Raw genomic sequence first — 18,795 nt, forward strand, 5'->3', positions numbered from 1 at the left:
ATTTGTAAAATACATCCTTATGAACATTGGATGTTTTTAAGATGCTTCAAGATTGATCTTTGTGTTGGAGTCTTCTCCAATTGCTTGATGAGGTTGTATTGATCCTTGAGAGTAGGCAAAGAAGGCACTTCGATAGTGAATTTGCTAAGTCTTGTGGTAACAACACAAGCATGAGATTTGATTTTGATTGTGGCTATTTGATTTTTTTTAATGTTGAATATGATTTGCTATAACATCATATGTATAGGAAGCTTTATTATAATTAATATTATCTGTAGGGTATTTTGACTTGTTGGGTGATTGATTGATTAGATCATGCTTCAGAAAGTTTTGGTCCTTATACAACCCTAATTGTTTATTTTGCAACAATGGCTTGTCCCCTTCTATCTAAATATCCCTATTGTTAATGAGATCTTGGACATAATTTTTCAATTTCATACATCTATTGGTAAAATGTCCTTTAATCATGTGATATTCATAATATTCAATTTCCTTGTACCATGCAGGTTTGGGTTTGTTTTCATCAAATGGTTTAGGAGGTGGGAAGATGATCATGTTTTCTTTGAGAAATTTATGGAATACTATCTCTAATGGCGCACCTAAAGGTGTGTATTGTTTATGTTTCATGTCTTGTTAGGGTTGTCCTAAGCTTGGACATGTTTTGAGTTGGTAACACCATCACCAATTACATGCTTGTTTTTGCTAAAGAACTTGGGATTATCAGATTGATATTGATCTTTGAGAAATAATTTTACAAGTCCTTTAGCAATGAGGGCTTTTTCAATTTGTACACCTTTCTAATGATTTCTTAAATGTAGTAACACACTGTATTTGTAAATGAAATGCCATTTCTTAGTTTAGGTTTGCAATCAAGATATTGATCAATTGCTTTTTAGGTAGTGGCCAAGGAATTGACTTGCTAGGATTTTCTATCGCAGTAAGAAAGATGAGAAGTTTTCCTAGTTTTGTTGTTTGGCTTTACAAAGGTCCATCATGGTTAGTGTGAGCTCTACATTATAAGAAAAATATTTAACAAATCTCTTAGCTAAGTTTTTGATTGTGTGATGGTATCTTTTGTTAAGTGTAAAAACCTCTCAAGTGCTTGTCCACCTAGGCTTTGTGGAAATAACATAATCAAATACATGTTGTCAAAAGCAACTTCTTGGCTAGCCATGTAGAATTTTTTAACATGTTCTCAGGGATCTCCCTTTCTCTTATATTTATCAAACTTTGGAATTTTGAAATATGAAGGAAAGGGATTTGCGTCATGGATCTATCTAATGGATAAGGGCATAATTTCTCAAATGTGTATCCCTTGCATCAAGTTTGGTTTCTTGCTTGTAAACCTTTTATTGTGTCTTTCTTGGCTTGTCACTCTTGGTAATGTGGAGTATTAGGATGTGGTGTTTGGTTATTTTTGCTTGTGTTGCTTGTGTACATATTGTAGGTATGTTTGATTGTTGGGATTGGATTGATTTAGTTGATGATTTAGATTGGATTGATTTTGCAAATTGTTTTGATTGGTTGGATTGGATTGATTAGATTGATTTTGTTGAGGGTTTTGATTATTGAGCTTAGATTGGTATAATGGATTGGCTTGCCATGGAAAATTGAGTGATAAGGTCTTTGTTTTGTCTTGATGTCGGGGGTCAACTAATTTTTTCTTTATGTTGATAGGACTTTTGGATAAACATTGTCTTGGTCAACATGGTTTGCTCACCATTGGCATTGGAGGGATGGTTCTTGGTTTGTTATTTAATTGAGGTTATCCAATTTATAAATAAGGGGTAATTTGGCTCTTGATCCCACAAGACTTCTAAGTATGCCATCGTTATTTTGATTTATGATTCAGTCCATTAGGGTGCCTCTTCGTTCAGAGTTGAGGAAATCATGACAATCATGGGAATATTTGCTTTGATTAGGGAGTATCAGGGTCACTATCACTATCACTATCACTATCACTTTTATTGCCATGTGAAATTTGACAAGAGGCTTCTATTGTCATTTTATGACATCCTTGGTCTATTAGTGAGAATCGATCAGAGATATGTTCCATGGACCAGTGCTACCCTAGTTGATCAAGGATAAAACCAATGGAATCATGAAATGTTAAGTGTCATCTTGTCGGAAGTTCTCAAGCCTTTCTCTTCCTTGAAATGGAATCTCAGAATCCTGGAATTCCCAGTTCTTAAGCCTTTCTCTTCCTTGAACCTGAAATCCCAAAATTCCCAATTCTCAAACCTTTCTCTTCCTTGAACTTGGAATCCCGAAATTTCCAGGTTCCAAGCCTTTCCCTTCATGCCCCCGGAATCCTGGAACCCCCAGGTGCCAAGACTCCTCTCCCCTTGTGGTAGGACTCGACGTCTGGGTTTTGATGACTTGTGACACTTCCAGATGACGTGATCAATGCTCAAGGCTCTTAATACTCCACCAACCCCTGCGACTCGTGTACTTCCATTCATGGAGCTACAGGGGCGCTTTTAATGTTTTTGCAAGATTGCCATCAAGTGGAGTCTAGGGCCAGGCTATTTATGGTTACTTGATGGCCTTTATGTCAGGTCTGCATGCTCTGACTTTGGAATGTCAGACAATCCACCTTCTAGAAGTACTTTTCTTCTTGGGATTGCCTTGTTAGGGTATGGCTAGGTTGCTTGCATGCAAACCATGTCAGCTCTGTGCACCTCCCTACCATCCTTGATTGACTTTCCTTTGTGCATGCCAGGGTTAAGGCTTCTTCTCCTTGACCATTGGTCTCTCCTTTGCAACCAGTTTGCTATGTATAGGCTGTTAAGCCTCATTGTAAAGGGTTCTCTCCTCGCTGACTTGAGCTACTCTCTACTCTTTCACTTCTTTTGAAGATTTGTATATTTTCTTTCATTTTCTGCAACCGTAAGTTTGGCCATTGGCCTGAGAATGAATTGAAATTATCATTCTTGCTTCTCTTCAACTTATGCATGTGTATGTTTTCTTACCTTCATTGTAAGTGTATGTTTTGTGGCTTTCTCTCATGTTTTTGCTGTGTTAACTTGTTTCTGGGTGTGATTTGTGGGAAACCTTCTCCCCTTTTGACATTCAGCAAATTCTAACCTCCATACATGCGTTTGGGGTCATTCATGCAACTGAAGTTTGTGCATCCCTTGGGTATTTTGATTGATTCTTTGTGTCATTTTTGGGTGGGGAGAGAAACATCTCTTATCTTGGTGCATCACCCCCTTTCATTTTAGCATTTCCTTCTTCCCTTTTCCTTTGCAAACTGTTAGGGTAGGTTTATAAGTAGAATTTAGAGTGTTGAGTTGGTTCAACACCTGCACTTGGATTGAGAAGGAAGCCAACCTTCTCCGGAGATTCAACTCCTTTGCCCAGGGTCCCACACTTCAGGGTTGTTTACATGTTTCACAAGGTTGCTGAGTTGATAGCTCAGCAAGGGTGCAAACTTTTGTGACAACAACTTCTTCAACATGTAAGGATTTTTTAATGCATGGGTGTTCTAGAAGAAAGTGATTCTCTTCATGGTATTCTATGTTATGCTTTGATTGACATCTAGTGCTAGGTGACATGAAGGATATTTCACGATTTGGTTTTGGACCTTTGGCTCTTGACATTTTGGTTTGACTTGTTTTTTAAGAAATTCGATTTTGGATGATTTGGTTCAACATGGGTTTAACACAATGAGGCAAACAAAGAAAATACATTAACTATCTACAATAATCAAGTAGGTGTGTTTGGCTTGTGAGCGCACTAGTATAGTTGACCTAGTCATAAATAGTGTTGGCTTAATGTCTCAAAGTGCTAACTACGGAGGATAAGAACTCTACTCGTAACTCATAATTCAATTCCAAAACTATGCATTAACATTTTGGGGCTAATTGCTCATTGGTGCATCAAAAGTTATAAATGGCTAATGGCTTTCCTAGTCTAGGCTAACAAGGTTTTACTAAGGGAGTCCTCTTTATATTTGAAGGTACATGAAGGCCAAGTCAATGAAAGAAGGGTGTTGTTTAACGGCTTGGTCTGAAAGAATAACCCACTCTCCTCCTTCACTTGGCAAATACTAAAGAGGATGCTAGCTTAGCCCAAAATAATAACTCGTCCTTGGGATTTGTATAGTTTGCCAAAACATGGGCTTTTGGTTAGTGCTTGCATATCAATTTTCAAGGTCACCAATTCCCTTAAGAAGAATAAAATAAAGGGAGACACAATTGCGTATTTTTTCCAAGTTTACCAAAAAGTGACAAGAAATAACATACAAAATCCCGAAGAAAAATAAAAGAAAGCGAGACATAGTTGCTTATGTTTTCCAAGCTCACCAAAAAGTGACAAGAAACAATACACAAGAAGTTATTCCTTGGGTAGCACTAGTAGTTAGAGAGTATTTGATTCTCAAGATTGCCCAAAGGCACAAGAGGAGAGCATACAGAACTTTATTTACACAAACACAGCAAATGAGTGATTGAGTTGCTTTTGATCCTACAACAAAATATAAACCACCAAACTATTAGAAAAATTAAACCAATCTCAGTTAAAATTTTAACTATATAGATTTTCCAATGAATGAAAAACAATGATTGAATGGGAAAATCATTCATTATATTCTAATCAGCAAGCATTATAGAGAAGGGAAGGGATAACAAATAGAGCAGTGACTGATTCCCAAAGACAAACGTCTGTGAACAAAACTCTACTGGATTTTCTATCTTTCCTGTTACTGCCTACTGCTGATCCTCTGTACAAGCATTGTATGTGCAGTTTGGTGCAAACCTGAAGTGCACCATTATGGAGTCGTGTAAATATATCATCAAACTCTGATAGCTGGAATTTCTTCATTTGCCTTTGTTTAGACATGAAGTAACAGTTAGACTTGAGGAGATTAGCTGAAATTTAAGGAGTTGCCCTTTGGTAAAACATCAGCATATTAAATTTCCCAAGCATTCTCAGTTTGTAAAATAGAAGAAAATTGACAAAGAATGTTCCACTAAGTTGCAGAGTGAATTGTTATCAGGCGCCTTTGTGGGCATCTGTAATATCTACAGTCTAGAATTAAGTCTCAAATACAATGAAGAGCATCTGCATAAACTCATACAAGGTGAAGTGTGTGACATGTGACAACTATAGCTGCTAACCAATGTAACTGCTAATTAATGCTCAACTGCATAAATAAATATAGAATTCTAAATTTTTTGAAGAGTACTGAAATGCAATTCCAGACAATAACCTGCTTTGTTCACCAAGGAGACTGGACTTAGAAATGAAGAAGAGGCATCACTTGTTGAAGAAGATGTGGAAATTGATCTTGAAGCTGCACTATACTCCTGCACAAAGATATTAACTGTTAGCACAAAAAGTAACATACAATAGATGAAGGGAAGATGCTTCCATTGTGGTTGCGAGAATATAATTATGAAATCTAGAAATAAAAGAGTAACAAACGCATGCAAATGGATTCATATTCTAAATGAACAGAAACCTCAGATTGAGCTGATAAAATTCAAACAAAAACACTTAGCTATACATTATTGAATACAAATTCCATGGTGAATTGGTTGTGCTCAGGAGATTTGAATTATAGTTGCTCAAATGGATGCTTCAAAATTTTAGCAGAATGTATCTATGCATCCACAAATATCTTTTTTGGAAGCTTAGAAGCTCTATTTGTAGCTTCTTTTTGGCTAGGAGAATGAACAGTTGAGATTGGTTGAGAGCATTTTCCTTGGATTTAGGAGAGGATGTATGGTCATGATTTAGTTTATTCAAAATGAATCGATAAGGTTGCATTAACTAAAAATGGTGATTGTTACAAACATAAGATGAAGTGGAATTTATTTGAAAATAAGAGGCAAATGCATTTATTTATATTTGGGACAATAGAGGGAAGCTTGAAATATTTAATTAGTTAGCAATGTGAGATGGAAATTAGATATATTAAATTGTTTAATTAGTTATCGATACAATGGAAACTAGAGTTATTAATTTAATTAGTTAGTGCCGTGAGATGGAAATTAGGTTACATAAGTTATTTAATTAGTTAGTGATGTGAGGGAACAAGAACTAATTAATTATGTATGGTAAATGGGTCAACTTAATTAAATGAATATAGTTTATTTAATTTATTAGTAAAGGGGATAACGCTGTTAGGAATTGTCAATTGTGAATAATTAGCATGGTGATGAATATCAATATTGTATTAAAATGATGTTAAAAATCAGGTCCTAAACATTGTATTAGAAGAGATTGTAAATATGTAAATTTTTGGTGCGTACACCTTCTAACAGTTTGCACACTAGGAATGTTTGAAGAATGAAAAATTAAATTGCATCTGTGTGGAGTTTGAGATCTCTTTATTTTTGGCCCTATGCAAGAAGGAGTTTCTAATTTTGTTTTTGTTATCCGTTGTTTCTTAATAGAAACATTAATCTCTTGTAATCTATATAATTATTGTTTGATCATTTGTTTAATATATTCAATTTTTACCAATTACTCTTGTAATATGGTATCCGAGCACAGGGGAATATTTTCGAAAATTGTGATCCTAATATTAGTGAAAATTTTCGAAATTATTCCAATCTTTTTTCTCAAAAATCCATCTAGGGTTTTCTGTCATATTTTCTGGCCTGTATTCGAGTGGGTGCTAAAACACGATTTTTCCTTTCATGTTTTTTGATTGACACCTGCAAATTGTGCGACGATTTTTCTGTCTGAGATCACGCGATTTTGTTCGGCGCCTGTGTTCGAGGGTTTGCGAGTTCGTGAAAAGGATTCTGGTCTTTTTTTTCTTACCATGAAGAATGCCTTCTTTCAGTGTGATTTTTTTAAAATTGTGATGTGTGTTTCGTTTTCGGGCGGATTTGCTGCGCCTTCCTCTTGTAACCTCCATCTTTTTGCAACGTGCAGTCTCCTCTCTGGTGTTTATTTCGTGCACCAACGGAAGTTGTCTGTCTTGTATGTGCCGTGCGATTCTCTTCTCATGCCCGTTCTGCTCATCACATGTTCTCTGCCCACATGATTTAACCTCGTCCGTCTTCTACACAGAATCGCGAATTGATTGTTTGTGTTTTTTGTGATCTCTGCAAATTTGCAATTTATTCTCACTATCTTCTACCCAAATTTGTGATTTTTTTGGCGAATCAGGTATGGGCGGCTGCGATTTTTTGTTCGCCTTTTGTTATGCCTCCGACTAGTGTTTCTGGGTAGTGCCTAGGGTTTTTTACAAACCCTCAGTAATTTTTTAAAGCGGCAAGGGTTTTCTGAAAATTCATTCTCAGAAATCTTTTTTTTTTTTTGGTTTTCTGGGTTTTTCAAAACCTCTTATGGGTCTCTGTTAGAATTTTCTGGGTTATAAATAATCTGGACATTGGGATCCATGCCCAAAAATTCTTTATTTTGCCTCAAAATCAGTGTATTTATTTTGCCTCAGTTTTGGCCATTACGCATTGCGTTTACGCGAATTCACACATACATCGCTTGCCTTGATATTTGTGCCGTCATTCGATCTACCGGCTTTGACCTTAGTTTTTAGTGATGGCATCTCTGACGAATATTCGACTCGAGGGGAGTAAAAAATTCAATGGTAGAAATTATAATACTTGGAAGCAACGGATGCTTACAATTTTTGAGTATCGTGTCATCGATTAGTTGGTCCTTGGAAACGTTTCCCGTCCCATTGCAGTCGGTCTTGATTAGACAAAGTTTGATGAACAAAATCATGAAGCTGTCATGCTCATCAAGCTCTTAGTGATCGACGATCAGCTTCCTTAGATACCTTCGGACAAAACAGATGCTGAGATATGGGAGCATCTCAAGATGCTGCATGAGACGCCTGATAAGAGCAGAGCCTTCTTTATGAAAAATATGCTCTTCTCTATTGTCATGGATGAACAAAAATCGCTTTAGGAGCATCTCAATCGGATCAAAGACATCCGTGACTAGTAAGAAGCCATCGGTCGAAATATGGAGGAGGACATGGTTGTTATCACTTTGAAAAGTTTGCCAAAGTCCTATGAGCATTTTGTTGAAACACTCAACATCACCTCAACTGGTGTTAAACTGAAGTTCGCTGATCTCTGCTCTAAACTTCTGTAGTAGGATCGGTGGAAGCAGCAGTTTCAGCTCATCCTCTACAGAACAAGCATTCGTAGCCAAATCCTTTCATACGGATAAAGGCAAATCTCAGTCTTCTCAGCAGAAGAACTTTGCTCTGTCGTCATAAGGCTTGAAGAAGAAGCGTTCAGTGCAATTACTGCCATAAGTTTGGTCATATGAAACTTGAGTGCCTTAAACTCTTGGCTGCACAGGATAAGCAAAGTGGTTCACAGCCGAAAGCAAATGTAGCAGAGCAGACTGAGCAAAGCAAGTCTACCTTTTACGCCTTCATGGCTAAAAGATTTGCAGACCACGTAAAATGTTTTGCCTGGTATATAGATTTAGGTACCTCACGCCACTTCACTCATTGCCGGGATTGGTTCACTGATTTTCAGCCTTACTCAGATTCAGTCATTTTTGGAGGGGAAGAGTACACCGTTGTCAGAAAGGGCAATGTGTAGATTCAGTTTGGAGGGAGGAAATTGATTTCCCTCAATGTGTACTATGTTCCAAGAATGGAACTCAACCTTCTCTCAGTCAGTCAAATTCTGAGACATTCTCCTCAGCTTGACGTGACCTTTAGTTCACATCAGTGCAGTATCATTGATCGGGAGACTCAGTCTAGTGTTGTCGTGGGTCTTGAGGATCATGGTCTGTTCAGGCTAGTTGATTTTGGTGATGTTGAAGAGCTTGCCATGGCAGCCAAGCGCTCCTCTGTTAGTACGCTCTGGCATCAACATTGTGGGCACTTAAATGTGCACTATCTTTCTCAGCTTGTTCAGGAAGATCTTGTCATCGGACTGCCAAAGATCCAAACCCAGAACCTTGGAGTTTGCGGAGCATGTCAGGCTGGGAAATAGCATCGAACATTGTTTTCAGATGGCGATTCTTGGAGAGCTTCTAAGGTACAATTGGTCTATGCTGATATTTGTGGACCTATGGCTACTACTTCTGTTACTAGGTCTTGGTATTTTTTACTTTTTGTTGATGATTTTAGTCGAAAAATGTGGGTGTGTTTCTTTCATCAGAAATCAGAGGTGTTTGTTGTGTTTCAAAAGTTCAAAGCATTAGTAGAAAAAGAGTTTGGTCAACCTATTGTTACTCTTCGGTCTGATAATGGGGGAGAATTTTGTTCTTCTGCCTTTTCCCATTTCTGTGAACAACATGGCATCAAGCGCCAACTCACTACACCTTACATCCCTCAGCAAAACGATGTCGTTGAGCGGAGAAACCGCAAGATTACCAAAATGGCTTGTTCCAAAGAAGTTTTGGGCTGAAGCAGTTAACACAAGTCTATCTTCTGAATTGGTCTCCTACTGTGGCTGTGAAGAAGAGGACTCCGGAAGAGGCCTGGTCAGGCCGTAAGCCCAGAATCAATCACCTAAAAGTTTTTGGCTCCACTGCTTTTGTTTGGATCCCTGATGCGAAGCGCACCAAGTTGGATGCCAAGAGCCAGAATCTCATGCTCATCGGCTATAGTGATACTCACAAAGCCTACCGACTAGTTGACATCGAGACAGATCATCTCATCTTCAGTTGTGATGTGGTTTTTGATGAGGAACAAGGGCCATTTCAGCTCTCTCCTCTAGTTGTGGATTCAGAGGATCAGCCATTGAAGGCTTCAGTCTTGGGTGTTCATCTTCCATTAGGTCCACTTGATGGGATGGCTCGAGCTGTTCCAACTCTTGCACCTACACCGGTTCCTTCTCCTGCAGGATCACCTAGACACGCAGCTGCTCCACTTGACTTTCCTCAGGATTCATCCGATCTTCTATTTGATAAACTTGATCCTGTTGCACCTCCTACATGTGATGTTGGCACTTCTACTCTCCGGCCTAAGTGTTGGGCTAAGACAATTGCTGATCTTCAATGATGATGAGCTTGAGGGTAGAACTGCTCTAAAGACGAGCAAACATCTTGATTAGGTCAATTTTGCTCTCATGGCCAACATTCATAGTGTGTATGAACCTCAAACATACACAGAGGCGAAAGGGATGCTTGAGTGGGAACAAGCTATGGCAACTGAGCACCACAACTTGCTGAAAAATAACACTTGGGTTCTGTCAGATCTTCATCCAGCGAAGAAACCCATTGGATGCAAATGGGTCTATAAGGTCAAATACAAGGTTGATGGTACTTTGGATAAGTACAAGGCTCGTCTCGTTGCCAAGGGCTTCTCTCAGCGTGAAGGAATTGATTACGAGGAGACCTTTGCTTCGATAGCAAAGATGAGCACCATCAAATTAGTCCTAGCCATGGCAGCTCAGTATGGTTGGAAGGTCCCTCAAATGGACGTCAAGAGTGCCTTCCTGAATGGTCAGTTATAGGAAGAGGTCTACATGACGCAACCTCTTAGATTCAAGGTTGATGGAAAAGAACACTAGGTGCCCAAACTGATGAAAGCACTCTATGGCCTAAAATAGGCTCCTCAAGCATGGTACATGAAAATTGTTAAGTACTTCACAAATTAGGGTTTTTAGAGGAGTCCTTTTGACTCAAATCTGTATGTCAAGACTACTGGCAGTGATATCATCATTTTGGTTATTTATGTTGATGATTTGATCATCACTGGCAGTTCAGCATCTTTGATTCAAGGAATCAAGTAGAATTTATGCCTTGGGCTTCTGTACTACTGCCTAGGTGTTGAGGTTTGTTAATAGTCTCATGGCATCTTCATCTCTCAGTCCAAATATGCCACGGCTCTGCTAGACAAGTTTCAAATGCAGGGATGTAAACTTGCATCTACACCTATGGAGAAAGGCCTAAAGTTTTCGGCCGGTTCTCCAGTTGAGAACAAATCCGATTTCAGGAAACTAGTGGGCAGTTTAATGTATCTCACTTCCACTAGACCTGATCTGAGCTATGTAGTTACTTACATATCCCGCTTCATGATAGCTCCTACATCAGATCATTGGGCTACAACAAGGCGGATCTTGCGCTATGTCAAGGGCACTTCCGACTTTGGTATCCTTTATGGACAGACCAAGGATCCCAGACTCATCAGTTACCCAGATTCGGATTGGGTAGGCTTTGTTGATGACAAAAAGTATATCCGGGTATGTCTTCAGTTTGGGCACAGGTGCTGTCACTTGGACCAGTAAGAAGCAATAGGCCGTAGCTCTTTCCTCGACCGAAGTTGAATATTGAGGAACAGTCAAATTAGCTTGTGAGGCAGTTTGACTTCGAAGGATGCTTTCAGACATCCAGATGTCTCAAGTTGACCCCTCTTCTGTGACAATCAAGGGGTCCTCAAACTTGCCAAAAATCCGGTCTTCCATCAGCGAACGAAGCATGTTGAGCTTTATTGTCACTTCATTTGCAAGCTGGTTGAAGATGGATCCGTGGATTTGCAGTATGTTCCTACTGAGGACCAGACTGCAGATATTCTCACCAAGTCCCTACATCTGGATAAGTTTGTTAAGTTCAGGGGGCTCCTTGGTGTAGTAGATAGATTGACCATTAAGGGAGGGTATTAGAATAATATCTTTATTCAGTTATGTGATGGTCAATATTGTATGATATTGTAAATATTAGGAGTTTCTAATTTTGTTTTTGTTATCAGTTGTTTCTTATTAGAAACATTGATCTCTTGTAATCTATATAATGATTGTTTGATCATTTGTTTAATACATTCAATTTTTACCAATGACTTTCCTAATATTCTCTTTTTTCTCTTGATTATAAGATGAAAGAAGAACATTAACCTCTCACTGAACCTCCTTAGACATTGCATTACATATTGCAACATCTTGGCTACCAAGTTTGTTCAAAGTGATAAATGTGTCCTCTTAGGATTGCTGCCATTTTTCTTGCTTGATGATGCCGTTTGGTTTTTGGATATATTAAATTAAATCCTAAAAATATGAGAAACAAAATTTGAACAATAATTCAAGCAGCTACAAGACACTAATTGAAAATCAGAAATAAAATACAAGAAACTAATTGAAAATCAGAAATAAAATAAAAGAAACTTAGAAATGTAAACCTAGGTACTCAACCAACTATCAATTTATGAAGAATGTGAAAAACCAAAAAATAAAATAGAAAAAGTGGTACATGCTTGTCAGATGCGGCTGATAAGTTTATCAAACTTGATTAGTCCTCACTTCAAATCACTTGCAAACAAATGCTCAATGCTCAAATATGTCTAAAAAAGTCAAATGGTGGAAATGAATGGTCTGAAAATGAAGGATTTGACTATTGTTATTGGCATACCATTTGTTTATTTCCAGCCAAGTTTTTCTTGTAGACTTACAAGTACTTGTTAGGCATGTTTTGCTTGTTAGTACTCATCCGAGTTTTTAAGTATGGTGACAGCAGATTGTTGACCATTCAGGTCATTCATTTTAAGTTGATCCTTTGAAAGTGACCCACCCTCACTCAACTTAGTGGGAAACAAAAGGTTTCTCAAATACATCACGTTAGCTGTTCTAAAAGTTTGATATTTTTTTTTTGAGACTCTACTAATGGTCACCTATGTAAGTGACATTCTGAACTTATAGGATCAAGTCATAAAAAATGAACAATTTTAACAAGGTATTTTTATGATGGTTATCAAAATTTGCAAGATTTGAAGCCTTTTTTTGTTTTGGAATTCTATCACAATAACTCCAGACTGCAATGTTTTGGCTTGTCAATTTTTTAGGCTTTGGGCGAATTGATATTTTGTATTGGCATTGAGCATGCAACCCAAGGTTTATGGGAAAACTTCTTAACCTTTATAATGAATTAAATTTGATGAAAAATTTTCACCAAAAAAAATAGAACAAAATTGTATGATTATAACAAATAATTGCAAAGGATTCAAAAAACTTACCATACGGGCACTTCCTTTTTAAGATCGCCCCTTGATAGTAGTGTCGTTTCCTTCAATCAGCCTTTGACAACAAACAATTATCCTTTAATAGTAGACTTAAACAACAAATCACAGCTGGTCTTCAAATAGTTGAACACAACAAAACAGATTCAAGAATTAGATTCTTTTTGAAGGAATATATCGGATCATTGTTCATTTGTATGGTAACTGATTATTTGAAGTGTATCAAATAGCACTATTGTTCATCTATTCCAATGGTGACTACCTGTTGTGACGTATTCACACATCGCCCCAATGCAAATGGGGACCCCCTGCTTTTTGCTTTCTAGGGTTAGTTTTCTTGGTCTTTTAGGTTCTTGGCTATTAGCCTTTGCATTGGATAGTTATCAGAGTGATCATCAGGATAGCAGGCTCTGCTTGAATTGAGGTGGGCCAGTAGGTGGTCCAGGTCAGGGTCCCTTTGGAAGCCTTCTCTAGGTCAAGCTTTGCTCTAGTCTTGGGGTTATGCCTTGATTGAGTTTGGGAGAGTCTTTGCATTATGTCTAGGGCCTTGTTTGATACCAATTTTACCCTTCGAGGAGCAAAGGACATGAAGATTGAGCATGAAAACTTGAGAGTTGAATGAGTATTTGGGTGATAGTGTCAAATTTGCTCCTAACCCTTCCAAAGGGATAGGAGCGAAATCTTCCTTAGCTCCCTTTTGATTCCTATTTTGGACAAAACCTTCATCCTAAGGCATGGATTGGGGGAAATAAGCTTGAGTTCACCCTTGGAGACGCCTTGGACAAACGTAGACATGGAAATTTGGAGAAAAGGTCAAGAATTGAGCCTAAAACATGAATTGAGCGAAATTGTTAAGGTGCACTTTTCATTCAACATTTTGACTAGGTGCCTCCTTAAGGTGATTTGTTGGTGAGTCCTGAGGTGAGAACAATGTGATTGAGGGTGAAGTTTGAGTGTTTGGATGGTATCTAAGACTAATTCCTCAAATTCGCTCCTGACCCTTCCAAAGGGTCCAGAGCGAATTTCCTTATATCTCCTTTCTTGGTCCTAATTTGCATCACAAACCTTGCTCCCATGGCTCTTTGAAGAAGATAAATACACTAGGAACATGAGGAAATGGAGAATTTGGGCAAAAACACCAATTTCGCTCCTGACCCTTCCAAAGGGACGAGCGTTTTTTCTTAAAACACCTATTTGCTCCTTGTTTGGATCGAACCCTTAGTTCCTATGGTGTGATTAAGGCTAGATTAATGACTTAAAGTGATTTGGGACCTAGAAGAATGCCATTGGACCTTGAATGAGTTAGGAAGTTGACCAAGAGTGCAAATTTCGCTCCTGACCCTTCCAAAGGGTCCAGAGCGAAATCCTTAGGAGGACTCCTTATTTCATCTAATGCACCCAAAAGATCTTGTTTTAGGATCTTGTTATAGGCTAAATTGAGGGCGAATTCACTTGAGGATGATGGAAGGAAATTTGAAAAGAAGATGAATGGTGTCAAAATGGAAATTTCGCTCCTAACCCTTCCAAAGGGTCTAGAGCGAAATCCTTAGGATAGCTTATTTCCTCACCAAAAGCATTGAGTAGTCACCACTTTGAGAGCAAGTTGGCTTGAATATGATAAGATAAAGGGGAATGGGCAAGTCCAAGGCAAATTGGATGTGAATTGAGCCTAGAAATGTAAATTTCGCTCCTGACCCTTCCAAAGGGTCCAGAGAGAAATTCCTAGAAAGACTCTCAATTTCACCTAGTGCACTAAGGGAGCCTTGTTTTGATAGTGAATTGACTTGATGGTGATAATAGGAGGTGTATTAAGTGAAATTCAAGGCAAAGAAAGGATGAATGGAAGATGAATTGAGACTAGGAAGAATTTCGCTCCTGACCCTTCCAAAGGGTCCAGAGCAAATTCTCCTAAAAACACATATTTCCTCCTTGTTCAAATCAAAGTTTTTGTTCCTAGGACATGGTTGAGAGGGGATTGATATATTCTTGCCTTAAGAATTGAATTGAGGTCAAGGCAGTGATGAATTTGAGCCAAGAATACAAATTTCGCTCCTGACCCTTCCAAAGGGTCTAGAGTGAAATTCCTAAAACCTCTATTTTGCTCCATGTTTGAGACCAAGATCTTTGTTCCTATGGCGTAGTTGAGGGAAGATTGATGTATTCTTGCCTTGAGAAGTTATTTGAGGCAAAGAGATGATGAAATTTGAGCTAAAATGCAAATTTCGCTCCTGACCCTTCCAAAGGGTCCAGAGCGAAATTCCTAGGAGGTCTAATGTTTTGCCTAGGTCCTTGAGCAAAACCTATCTCTAAGCAATTTTGAAGGCAAGTGACTTGATCTTGATAAGGTAAGGGTGAGAGATGAAGTTCTATGAAGGAAGATTGAGTAAAATGCAAATTTCGCTCCTGACCCTTCCAAAGGGTCCAGAGTGAATTTTTTCTTGAGGCCTGTACCTTGCCCAAGGTCTGAAGCAAAATCCTTCTTTTAGGCCATTTTGGGGGTCAAATAAGTGATGTCTTCATGAGAGAGGGATCGAAAGGTGGAAATCAATGCAAATTGAAGTAAAAAGAAGGAAAATTCAACCTAAAGGAAGAAATTCGCTCCTGACCCTTCCAAAGGGTCCTGAGCGAAAATCTCATTATAGGTCCCGTCCTTGGAGAGGATCCATAGAGAAATTAATCTTAATGCCTTCTTGTTGATGATTTAAAGTAAGAAATGTCATGTTAGAATCAATATATCATGTATTCTTAATCATCTTTTGTTTGTTTTGTAGGTCCATCAAATCAAGTTGGAGGAAGATCAAGCCAGGACAAGGGCAACCTCTTCCAGTTTCATCATTATCAAGAGCACTTCAAATGCAAGGAGGAGGACTCGGGGTGCTTCTAAGTTGAAGGACTTCAAGTGTTCGAGGAGTTGCAAACAGTAAAGCTAACCATCCTCAAGAACCTCATTCTACCACATGGAGAAACCACAGGATGTCAAGAAGAAAGATCTTATAAACATTGCAAGGTGATATGAGCTACCAGAGGAGGAGTGACTTGATTGTGAAGAGGCTTCATCAAACGCAAGAGTGCCAAGGAAGAGTGCGCCACTCATCAAGTACATCAAGAACAAGGAGGATCAACCAAGGCTAGTGCAAGGGTACGTTGAAGAAGGAGATGGTTTCAAAAGAGTTAATCAAAGTTAGCTTTTCATCACATTGAATATCGAGAAATACAACGTTCATTGACTAGGCAAGTGTGAGACAAGGTGGCATCCCAGTCACTATTCCTCCAGTCAGATAGGTCCACATCAACATGTCCAGATTCAATGTACCCGACTCACCAGTGATGGCACAAACTTTGAGGCACCTACCTCGATTTCCTATTGGTTCACACTCATGAAATGTAATTTTCTCATTGGCTAAAGGAGTGTTGTAACAAACCCTAATTAGGGTTTTCATCTTGTAATCCTAGCCATTGATTGTAAATCAATAAGAGCCATTGAATTGTAAAGAGCTCCCTATATAAAGCTCTGGCTCTTCATTTGTAAAGGTTAATAGTTAGTTCATAGAGGTTAGAATAGCTAATGATTAATAGTGAATAGAATAGAAGTTAGAGTAGAATAGGAGGAAAAGGCAAGAAATTGTTGCCTAAATTGTAAATGAACTCCATTTTCACTGAAGTTATGGTTAAGTGTGTTGTTTCTTTGCAACATGCATGGTTTCTTGATGAATCTTCGTTTTAGATGGTAAACAATTAGATTGAATGAAAGAAGTTACTGAATGCACTCGCGTGGAATCCGCGTAGTCCAAACCACTAGCCTCTTATTGATTGTAAGTGCGCCTTGCATGGTCAACTGGCATAAAATGAGCTTAATCTCGAGTCGTTACACATCTATTGTTCATGCATTAACTTGAATGGTGATCAGTGTTTGATGGTGTAACGATTTGAACATCTTCAGAACTACCCTAGAAGATTGCATTGAGCTGGTGTTGAATTGTTCAGTTTGATGGTGAGACCTAGCCTAGTAGGACTCCACCTAGTTGTTCATCTATCTTCTCGCATTCTAGGTCTTAGAGTAGACTTTCTGAGCCCTCAACCTTTTGCTATTTCTTTATTCTCCTTGGTGAGTAGATAGAACTTGAGTTCCAGCAAATTAAACGCTTAGGCAGTCGAATGTAAGTCCCCCTGCGATTCCAGCATAATCACATCATACCACAAGAGCTTATCCACATGTAGAGAGGATAAGAACCTTGGAGTTGCCTTGATTGATCCTTAGGCGAAATCTTCAGCATTTGGGGAAACTTTGTTCAAGAGAGGATAAGATACCTTGGTATTTTATTCTGTGTTCGCATGTGCATAAAAAACACATCAACACTACCATAGTAGTATTTCACACAAAGAATCCATGATTAAACATGATCCACCATATTTGCTGTGTTGTTTACTTAGTTTTTCCCTCCATCATGTCTGCCTTTTTATATACAAATAGCAAAAAATGTCCTTTTCTGTCATTTTTTTATAGTACATCAAATTGTCTTATCTCTAGGTTAATTTATTTTGTTTAATATAACTCCTCTCCTCCCTTCATAGATTTAGTTGTTCTCCTGTCAAATTTGTTCTCTTGTATTTATTTCTAATTGTCTTCTACATTTTTCTAGTGTTATGTGCAATTATGATTCAAGTGCAACAATTACTACCTTATATGTCTGCATGTCCTATTTGTTCATCTCTACTCACAATGTGTTGCAACCACCCATTATCCTGCATAGCCTAACCTCGCACAATCTTCTTTGTGACTCTCTATGTGCAACCCCTATGCATAATTGCATGATTTGACACAAATAACTACATTCAGTTTGATGGCATACATGTTTGACATGTGGTCACATCTCTACTGCATGATCATGCCATCCGTTTGACACCATACAAGTTTGACATTTGTTGTACTCTTGTCCACATGAAGAATACACCAACTATGTGGGCATCTATTGGCTTTTTGTTGGAAGCTTGATTCAATACTTCTTGTCTGAGTGCTTTTCTTCCTTTTTTTAGGCAAATTCTGGACATGGGGTCCACTCCCATCTATATAAATCAAAAATCAAATTTAGAGTAAAAATGGCATCAACCTGTAATTAGGTGTGCACCAGAATCAGATATTTACTCTTTCTTTACTAATCTAAAGATCACGTGATGCTTGGGAATCTGAAGGGGGCCTTCATTCACTTTACTTCTGTCCATTTGTTCTCATCCTATGGAGAGGCATCAGGATTTTGACAGATTATTTCTTTGGAACAGCCTTTGTTATCTTCAAGAACCTTCATTGATGTCTCTAGTGAGACCAGAACAACCTTAGAACTTGCTGGGTCAGTGACTATTAATTCTGATTTGGTCGGAGTGTCCACTGTGGTATTACCAATAAGAGAAGCCTTGCACGAAACCACCTTTGTTGGGAATTGGAGGCTGGGAGAAGAAGAGGGAAGTGACTTTGGAACAACTTCAAGAGAAGCAAGTGAAGAAGCTAGATCATTTTGATTTCCAGAAGGAATGACGTAATGATGTGTTTCAGCCCCAACCCACCAAGTAGTCTTACTACTAGGGGCCTCACCTCTCCATGCATGAGCAAGTAAACTCTGACATTGAAGGGTATAATGGTTAGTTGAGAAGCATTTCCTGCATTTGAATCGAATTTTTTCATAATCTAGCAGTTGTCTCTAGCATCTTTTGCCTACCTTCAGAGTAATGTCCGCAGGGAGCCCTTTGAATAAGTTCATTTCCACACATAAACATGCGCACGTTGAATTCTCATAATCCATTGTTTCTTTTGAAATACAATGATACTTGCCAATGCTGTTACTAATGGCTTGAAGACTCAATTTCCTAGAATTGTAGAGGAAGATAAGGTAAATGCACCCAAAGAA

The 18,795-nt window shown here is 38.4% G+C and overlaps 1 protein-coding gene across 9 annotated transcripts in view; it reads left to right on the forward strand.

Moving 5' to 3' along the window:
- The window catches only part of LOC131059736 (uncharacterized), a 41,014-nt gene that overhangs the window by 16,260 nt on the left and 5,959 nt on the right, over nucleotides 1-18,795 (forward strand). For 6 of the 9 annotated variants that reach the window (XR_009110229.2, XR_009110233.2, XR_009110232.2 and 3 more), the window contains one exon: nucleotides 507-605. The exons of the other annotated variants lie outside the window; for them this stretch is intronic. Coding sequence is in view for 3 of the 6 variants with exons in the window: in XM_057992768.2 (XP_057848751.1) it covers nucleotides 507-605 (99 nt within the window). In the remaining 3 variants the exon portion in view is untranslated. The remainder of the gene's footprint in view (nucleotides 1-506; nucleotides 606-18,795) is intronic. 9 annotated transcript variants of the gene reach the window in all.

The sequence above is a fragment of the Cryptomeria japonica genome, chromosome 3 (assembly GCF_030272615.1).
Source record: "Cryptomeria japonica chromosome 3, Sugi_1.0, whole genome shotgun sequence".
NCBI classification, from domain to species: Eukaryota; Viridiplantae; Streptophyta; class Pinopsida; order Cupressales; family Cupressaceae; genus Cryptomeria; species Cryptomeria japonica.